Source organism: Oryzias melastigma, linkage group LG17 (assembly GCF_002922805.2).
Source record: "Oryzias melastigma strain HK-1 linkage group LG17, ASM292280v2, whole genome shotgun sequence".
Taxonomy (NCBI): domain Eukaryota; kingdom Metazoa; phylum Chordata; class Actinopteri; order Beloniformes; family Adrianichthyidae; genus Oryzias; species Oryzias melastigma.
In genome coordinates this window covers 33,877,293-33,887,052 of record NC_050528.1, presented here as the reverse complement: position 1 = coordinate 33,887,052, position 9,760 = coordinate 33,877,293, and the positions used below count along the sequence as shown (strand labels likewise).

The 9,760-nt window shown below is 42.3% G+C and overlaps 1 protein-coding gene across 1 annotated transcript; it reads left to right on the top strand.

The window, feature by feature from the left end:
• Window positions 1-1,017: 1,017 nt before the first annotated feature.
• Window positions 1,018-8,710, top strand: LOC112139910 (Krueppel-like factor 6). The gene is made up of 4 exons (XM_024262758.2): window positions 1,018-1,349; window positions 2,691-3,273; window positions 3,948-4,071; window positions 6,163-8,710. The coding sequence occupies exons 1-4, from the start codon at window positions 1,248-1,250 to the stop codon at window positions 6,212-6,214; spliced, it is 861 nt and encodes a 286-aa protein (XP_024118526.1). The 5' UTR covers window positions 1,018-1,247; the 3' UTR covers window positions 6,215-8,710.
• Window positions 8,711-9,760: the final 1,050 nt, after the last annotated feature.

Here is a 9,760-nt window from a genome sequence, read left to right as displayed (position 1 = left end):
CAGAATGCATGTATTGGCTATGCACAATCATGGATAACTTTAACTACAACCATGATTCAAATAACGTTAAGATTACAGATTATATCAAGGGATTATATCTGGATATGTTGGTGTGTCTGGGGTAATTCCTTTACATTGAATACAATTCCACTCCAATCCCATTTTGAGCTATTTTCAAAGCATTCCCAGAGGTCTTTTAATAATGATTATTGTTTTCAGACAAAACTTGGCTAAAAAATGTATTATTTTCTAGGACATAGTTTCTGCAGAGCAACGGGAGTTTGTTAGAAATTCACCACTAGGAGATTGCACAGACAACCCAGCCCCTGATTTAATGAGGACAGTGTAATAGTAAAATGTTGTTTTTTCAACATTTCTGTAATTTCAATAAAGTTTTATGTGTAATAGAAACACAGCTTTTGACAGATTAAAAAACAATATTATGGAATAAGAGGCACAGTGTTACACAATTATAATAACAAAAAATAACAATGTTTTCAGTCTGTCTAACCAGATTTTTAAGATTCAATACCCTGAGAAAGATGATAAATAAATAAAAAACATATTTTGAAGTGTTTTCTTTTTTCTTATTTTAAACGTCATACTTGTGTGAAGTTTCCTTCTCAGCACTGCTTATCTCAGTCTGATCTCAGAATTATCCCCTGAGCACATTTGACTAAACAGCTGAGTGAAGAAAGTTCGTGTGAGGTAAGAAGTATAGCAGTGATGTTTGCATTCAGAGACTCGTGCGGCAGTTCTCGTTCGATCTGCTGGAAAACTCCACTTCCCTGTTCGGCGTACAGCGCTCCCTCTTATATAGCGGACTAAAAATAGTCCCGATTTCTGACCAATAGGAGCCGGAGAGCCTCTGAACCTGTAGACCAATCGCAATGCACTGAGTAGGCGGGTTCTTTGGCATGATTGGGCAAAGGGGGTTCGATGGGCGGACCATAGACCGCCGCGAACTGATTGGTCGACGTGCCTAAACGTAACGTAATCACATGGGGGAGGGTCTGTCTGTGATTTTGAATCGGGGGGGAAGTTTACAGCCGCGCGGACGGACTTTTACTGAGTTCGGTCTGAGCTCGCGGTGCGTCACGCGCTCACAACCTCCTGCTTGGAAGCGCACGAGTCCGGACCCTTCATACATGCGCAGACAGCAGAAAGCCGCGCGCCTCTCCTCACGCAGCTTCTTCTTCTTCCTTTTCAAACCCGAATTTGCGTGAACTCGGAACCTCGGCGGGGACATGGATGTCATCCCGATGTGCAGCATCTTCCAGGAGCTCCAGATCGTGCACGACACGGGATACTTCTCCGCTCTGCCGTCCCTGGAGGAGTACTGGCAGCAGGTAAAAGCCGCGCGGATGCGCGTGAGTCCGTGTTGACAGCTGAGCGTGGACGTGCGCTTGTCAAAGTTGTTTGTCCGCGCTTTGCCTTTATTTTGAGCAGTTTGAGCTCGTTTGTTACAATTTAATGGAATAAAGTTTTTCATCGACTCAAAAAATATAATAACAATAATACGGAAGTCTTTGAGCGCCAAAATAAAAATAATTATTATAAAAAATGTATTGCGTTTTATTTTTGTAGTTTTATCGAAAATAAAATGTTAGTGCTGAATCAATGTTTTTTGTTAAAATGAAAGCACGCTGGTGGAGATTTGGAGGCTGCGCTCCTCCTCTTCCTCCTGTCACAAACACGCACGCGGCGAGCGGAATGACAGGCTGACAGACAGAATGACAGACGGCTCTCTGCTCCACTTTGGCTCCGTGGAGTTCGAGTCTGGAGGTCTCAGGCGAGCTGGGGAATTTAAAAAAAAAAAGAAGATGAGTCTGTCTGTGTGTGCGCGTGCGTGTGCGTGTCTGTCCGTGAACAGATCCTCGCGGCTCGGGTCCAAGTCGCCCTCCCAGGCATTTAAAGCTCGCCTGGGATTCATCCAGCTCTGCTGACGAGAGGCATTTCAAAATAAATGCATTCCTGCCAAACTCCCTCCCACTGTATTCTTATTTTAACCCCCCAAAGCCTCCGTCTGATTACATGTGTTACAATCCTGAAAGAATTGCATTATTATTGGGGGGTCCAGCTGTGCTCCTGTCATTTCTGGCCTGTGGAGGTGCTCCTTCACCTCCTTCTTCTCCCCTCTTATGGAGCAGGCCCACCATCCACAGCGGCTCCTGCAGTATTCATGCCAGGACTTTTTATGGACCCCCACGAACCAGACCCCCCCCTCTTCCTCCTCCTCACAGCCCCCGGTGTGTCATGTTATTTCTAGCCATGTCTCCTCAAATGCATTATTAAATCCACATTACGCTGAATTATTGAAGGTTTTAAAAGATCTACAAGCACTTCCCTAACGCGGAGAGGGATCGCTGTAGCATATGCAGATTTCATGGCCGACCTCGCCACACACACACAGACACACAGCGGAGTGCATGTGTTTGCGGGTGAGAGCACCTTGTTCTTGCATGCTCTCAGGAGGACACGCGGTCCTCTAATCCGCGCTGATGTGGCCTCAGAGGGGACCCGTAGAGTGCTCTCCACTATTCTCTGCATAGGACATTGTGTCTCGCCTCGCTGGTGCAAGCAGGAGAGAAGCAGGTCCACTGCACCTCAACGAAGAACGTCAGCAATAGAGCTAGACCGCCACTTAGGTGATGTTTTGGTGCATCTCTAAACTTCTGCTGTCTCTGCAGACATGCCTGGAGCTGGAGCGATACCTCCAAAGCGAGCCCTACGTCTCCGCCTCAGACCTCAAGTTTGAGAACCAGGAGGACCTGTGGAGCAAGCTGATGCTCGCCTGCGGGGACAAGTCCACCAAGTCCGACCCAAAGATCCCCCACATCAAGGAGGAGGAAGACAATCAGGACCAGCACCTTGATGCCGGCGGCTTCAACTCCGACGCCAGCAGCGAGGCCTCGGACAGCTCGGAGGAGCTCTCCCCTACCCTCGACTTCGCCCCCGGCTCTTTGGCTGACATTCTGGGCGACAGCGGAGAAGACCTGGGCTCCGCCATCATCGGCACGCCGCCCTCCTCGCCCGAGCTCGGCAAGGAGGGCTCAGGAGTAACCCCGGTGTGGAGTGGGATACAGACTGTGCTGCACTCGCCCGGGAAAATAAGAACTGGTGCCGTGGAAAGGACCGTGGAAAGATCTGGGCTGACCAGCGGGGAGGCGTCCCCCGACGGGAAGCGGCGGGTGCACCGGTGTCACTTCAACGGCTGCAGGAAGGTCTACACCAAGAGCTCGCACCTGAAAGCACACCAGCGCACACACACAGGTAAACACGCGCGGCCCCCTCCACGTGCAGGACGAGCTGGATGTGTTTTCAAATCCACCCGCATACTTTGAATAGTTTGGCAAAGGAATGCCCACAACGGTGACCTAATTCACACAGTGGAACGTGACTTGGTGCGGGGGGGAGGGGAGGAGGAGGCGGGACGGGGAGGGTTGTTCCTCTGTGGCCAACAAGCAGCACCCAGAGGACGGGGATCATGAAAACAAAACAGCCGTTCTCATGTTTCAACATGGGAAACCACTCCGAAACCGCTTTCGGTTTAAATGAGAAAACAACAAAAAAGGAAAAGTGACGATGGGAAACGGACATTTAGAGGGTTTTACTGGAAGAGGTTCAAATGTGAGCCGTTTCCCTTGCCACCTCTGACCTCCGCTCGCCAAAGGAAGTTGGATTCTTTTGACCAAATGAATAAATAGCCCCACTTTTTAAGTGCAGACTGCATTTTTTCCCTTTATTACTAAGAATTATTTGGTTGTTTTCCCTCCACTCCTGGCGTTCAGCCAGCTTGAAGTCACCAATATATCACCTTCTATAGATACTCGCTCATGCTTGATTCCCAAAAACTTAGCATAAATGTCACATAAGTTATTTGAAAAAGCAGGACTTGGAGGGTGTGAACTCTGAAGATGTATTCTTCTTGGTATTTTTTCTTTTAGGGGAGAAGCCTTACAGGTGTTCATGGGAGGGCTGCGACTGGCGCTTCGCACGGAGCGATGAACTCACCCGGCACTTCAGGAAGCACACTGGAGCAAAGCCATTTAAATGCAGCCACTGTGACAGGTAGGAGCATCGGAAAGTCCCCAAACCATCACTTTACCACATTTATTTTTAGATGCAGATACTACAAAGAAGCAGGGAAGTTTTTTTTTCCCTTCCTCACTGGGAAAGGTGGTACTTTTTTGTCAAAATTGTGAAATGTTCAGTGGATGGATAATCAAACCTTTGCAAAAAGAAGTCTAATAAGTGTACTATAAGTATATTCAGTCTATGCTAAAAGTGAGACAGTATAGTGTTATATATACGCATTTTAAACTAAATATGTTCTAATTTAGTCTGAAGAAGTATTAGTATTCTTCCGATACTACACATACATGGTCTGTAAATAGACTTGCTATACTTAGACTCAAATATACTTGATAATACAATAAATCTCAGGTATACCACTTTTAAAATTGGGTAGAAGGAGATCATTTTGCTTTGATTGAACTCCTTGAATGTAATGTGAAATTTGGACCAACTTTTTGTTTTTATTGGCTGGTACAGATTTTTCTCTACAGCAGTTCAAGTATTGTGCAGCGAGTGATGGTGCGGAGAAATGACTCACTTTAACAACAACAAAAAGAGAACATCCATGTGGTTCAGTGAGGACTAAAGAACTAAGACAATTCAAAACACATTGCTAGTGAAAGGAAAGAAAAAAAATGAGATTATACTATTTTACTATTTTTCAGACTATAGGTCGCCCCGGAGGATAAGTTGCGTACACAGAAAAATGCATAGGCTAGTAAAAGAAATAAAACTTATAAGTTGCACTTTTTGGAAAAAAAATAATTAACAAAACAAAATTGGGATAGAGAACGGACATTTTATCTTTAAAAGCTTATAATATTAACGGAATAGCTAACAATAAAACGCCAAACAAAGGCTTCACTACCGACACGGTATTTAGCTTCATGAAACATAGGACTACATGCTAACGAGTCGATTAGACTCTTAATATCACTAAATCTATTGAATTCTTCATGTACTGTCGCTTTTGAACAACTCTGTCGACGACAGCACTCCTTCTTTTGCTCAGTTGGCAGTAGCAAATACTGACACACCTACAGTGCCCTCTAGTGGTTGCTACTAGGAAAATAACATACACCTAATTATTTATTTATTTTAAATCACATATAAGTCGCATCTGAGTATAAATTGCAAATCTGGTCAAACTATTGAAAAAAACGTAACTTATACTCTGAAGTAAATTAGCTACAGGAAAGGAATAAGCAAAATAACTAATTCGAATAACTAATAAGAAATACTAATAGAATAACTACGCTCAATTTGTTACTTTTGTCATGAAGTCAGTTTAGTTGATGTTTGGACATTTTTCGAAGTAGGAAATGTTTTTGAATACAGGAACAAAAGCTTAACCCTTTAACACCAGAGATTTAACTACAATGTGGATGTTCTTTGACTTACCGTAACTCTTCAACCGTTTACGCATTTAACATAATTTCAGATAACTCTTCAACCGTTTGTATTCTCAGCTTCAGAATTCACTGGAATTACGTTGATCGCAAAAATGGCAAAAAAGTTATTTGAAATTACGTTAATTGCGTAAGCGGCTATATAGCAATTAACACAGTTTCAAATAACTATTCAACCATTTTAGTTATTAGCAAGTTTAGATAGCTCTTCAACTGTTTACGCAATTAACTTAATTCTAGCTAACTCTGAGGCGGATAAACGCGGCACAAAGCCATTTAGGTTGGTCGCGCAAACGGCTGGATAGTGATGATATTTCAAAGAGTGTGTTTTTTAGGTGTTGCCAGGTACATCTCCAATGTTAAAGGGTTAGCTTACTATTCATTTAAAACGTTAGCATAGCACCTGCCAATTTCTAGCATATTATAAGCTACTATTTCAGAAGGAGCACTTCAGTTTTTTCTTCCTTTATCATATATGCTTTTTTTTATCTGCAACAAAGTAATGATTTTAGTGCTTTTATTTGTCTTTTTTGTTGTTTTTATTCTAAATATTCTCATTAGCATAACTGGTCTGGATCAAAGATGCTAACTATGCTACAAAACAGTGAAAATCGACTTTTTTTTAGAAGTACTGTCAGGTACTGATGGTATTTTTTTCCCTGTGGTTTCCCCTCAGGTGTTTCTCCCGGTCTGACCACCTGGCGCTGCACATGAAGAGGCACATCTAAGGTGGCCTCCACGTTGACAGCTCGGAGGGCTGATTCTGGTTGACCGTCCTGACCTGTCGGGGTTCAGCGAGGCCAGACTGTCCTGGTAGAGTTAACAGGGGCACCGCCATGTTCCAGTCAGTGGAAAAAGATGAAGCAACGCAGGCTATTATTTGCACCATACTTAGTGCCTCCAACACCTCGCTGTGGAGATTGCTCTTGAAAAGGCTTTTTCGCAAAAGAACCAGGAGGGCAAAGAGAGACGTGGGAGGGTGGGGAGGGGAAGAAAGTGGGGAAAAATCTTGGCTGGAAAAGATGGAAAGAGACTCTTCTGTATGGTGTTCAATGCTTTTTACATTTTTTTTCCTGGAGGATTATGGGGTCTCCAGGGTTGGGGGTACCATCCCTCCGCTGACAGTGTGGTTGCCTGTGCGTGTGAAACTGTGAGTGCCTGAGACTGGATGCCTGTGCTGGCTTTAGGGCTTGGATGAGGCTTGCATTGTGGAGTGAATGACATGGATGATGATGGGATGTTCTCCATTTTTTTCATTTTGAGGGGATGGGGATATCTGTTGTCTCACTAAGAATGAATGCAAGTAAAAGGTTCTGTCTGTGTCAGTCAAAGTCAGTTCACAATGGCGGGGAGTAGAAGGAGGTGGGCTATGTTGCCCCCTGTCTTCGTGGAGGTGGAACTACAGCTCCCTGTCCAAAAATTGGGAGGTTGTTTTGTTTTAGTGCAGCTACTAAATGTGCAATGTATTGCATAGCCTGTCTCAAAACATACACGTTATAAAGCGCATTTTGATGCCCATTGTGCAAGCCTTCTATGTTAACAGGAAAGAAAACCCACACCAACAGCAAGCACCATTATAACACGAATTGCATGGCGTCTGGGGATGTGTTGCTCACTTGTCTGCAGATTTCCATTCAGGAGCAGCTACCGTCATTATACTCAGTATCATAGTATTGTACGACACACATAAGGCAGTCTTCTTTTTGGTCGGATTTTCTTGAAGCGTTGGGGAAACCACTATTTCTCAGCCACTGTCTCGATCTGCACATTTTGCTTCCTTCTTTGGTTCCGTCTGTCAATGCACTGTCGACTTTACTGATGCCTTATGTAAGTGGCCTTGTCTCGTCAAACAGATCCCTCCCTCACACACAGAACGGCCGTTGCAGTTGTTATTGAATAGCTTTATAAAGGCTCTGGTCTATACAGTTGTTTTTTATATCGTTTTCTCACCACCCGTTGAAGACTAGTACGATAGACGGCCCCCGCTTTTACAGCACTCTAGATTTTATACTCCAAAATAATCCAGATGGGAAACAGAATTATGGAGTTATTAGGAATTAAAGCATCTCAAGTTTATAGTGCTTTACTACTGTGTAGTATCAGGTTGTGCAGCTGCAGTGTAGACGAGTTGCAAAAAGGTACAGAACCTTGGAAGCGTGTTCTCATGAAGTGTGCGTTGCCGAGGCGGTGGCAACTACAAACTTGCAGCATAGGAAAGGTTTGCGTCATAACCGGTTAGGTCAGCGTACAAGAGTTAGTGTTGAGAGGGAAGAGGACGGCGGTTTCTATCAGGTGTTTGGTTTCGTCAGTACCTTTCCTCTTTCAGCCCTTATCTAAATTAACGGTACCAAGACCGGTCCAACCAGTTCAGCAGAGCTGCGGGTCTTTGGGTTTCTGTCCCGCTAGCTAAATATCAGACTATTGCCACTATGAGCATGTTTTGACTCACATTACAGGAATCTGCTTTGGTCATTTCCTCTCCTTTTCAGTGGATGAACTTTGATAGGACATCAGCATCCCAGGACCTGATCGGGTCAACAAACCTGTTGTAGAAAGCTGTTTGGCTTCTTTTTACACTGAAAAATTTCCTCGATGCCAAGTTGTGTCGACTTGTAAACTAATTTTTTTAAGGAAGCTTCTATTTTAAATGGACATGGGACCAAAAAAAAGAAGTGAGATGTGATGTTTCTAAAAGGAGAAAAAATCTGAAGACATTGTAAAATAGATGTGCTCCATTGTCTTTTTGATTTTCTTTTTGTGCATACTTGTTTTTTTTAAGAGAAAAACATTGCAAAGTGGAACAAATGTACATTTTTCTCAGCAGCACCTACACCTGTGGCCTATCATCTTTGAGGAAACCAACAATCTTTTCAGACATGAATGCTTCTGGACACTCGAATTGTCAAATCCTTTTATTCCGGTGCCCGCCAATTTAAATTTTTATTATTATTATTATTCTTTTTTGCAACCGATTCTGTTTCTGTGCATTTTCAATTTGCCATGTAAGTTATGTAATTTCTTTTTGAATTTTCAGAAACCTGTGAAGATGCCCTATCTTTAAGCCAGAGAATCTTTATTGGATGAACACAGAAAATATGAGGCTCTATTTTTGTTTGTTTTATGGCATAACAAGATTTTTTCATTTAAAATTTTTTTGTAAAATAGTTTCTGTATGAATGTATTTTTTATTGAAAAATGGATAAAAAGACTTTATTGGTTCTACATTTGTTTTTCTGTATTTATTTGCTTTTGTACCCATTATTACTATAAACTTGGTGTATATACTTTATATTTAGATTCTTACAAGCTCTCCCTAATGTTTTTTTCAAGAAATGTAGTGATTCAAAAGTAGTTAAGAAATCGTAACAATGAATGACAGTCATCCATGGATCTTTGATGGAAAATCTGAAGTTTAAATGAAGTGGAAGGAGGCACAACCTTACACGCTGCCCTTTTCTGTCCCTCTATAAATGGGCAGCTTTTAACAATGGAGTCAGTAGTGCTTCTTGGGGGGTCATTCTCACCGGGGGAAGCTTGTCTGGCTCAGGAACCACTAATGGGACGATGGAAGAACCTGTCTCCTCACCATATTTAGTCTCTTAAGTTATTGCTCATAGGAATATAAGGTTAATGGTTCAACTACAAATATTTAAATGTTGTGATACTATCTTTAAAAAATGTAGGAAAACCTGGTTATTTTTTGTGTAGTGACCAATCCTCACACTGTTTTTTGTTAAACGCTGCTAAAGTTCATGGGTGTGTGTATCGCCAACAAGACGTTAGTCCAACCCAAACAAGTTTGGTGATGCATTTGAGTGAAGGATTATGGTCCTTTGGAGATGAGGATTTACACAAAAATGTGATTGTTTGACTTCAGACCTTTCCAACTGTAGGCTCTAATGGTTAAAATCTGACTGTATTCTAGTTGTTTAAGAATTGAAGACTTGGCAGACAGTAATAGTTTTTCGTTTGTGACTGGGAATTATCTTTTACGGAGCTCCTAAAGGGACATCAAATTCAAAATGAAAATCAAAGTAGAAAAACACATTTCTGGTTAGTAACCTGTGTGCACCAGTTACTATCTTGTGCACACCATATAGTAACCAGAAACAACTTTTTGAACTTTAATTTTTTTATTTTTTTTTTTGGTTAGTAACTGGTGTCCACTCGTTTTTTTAAACTTTAATTTTTGGGGAAAAAAAAGTTTTACTTTTCCTTTTTTTTTTTTAGCTTTAATTTTTTTCTTTCACTTTAATGTCCCTTTATTGGCTCTG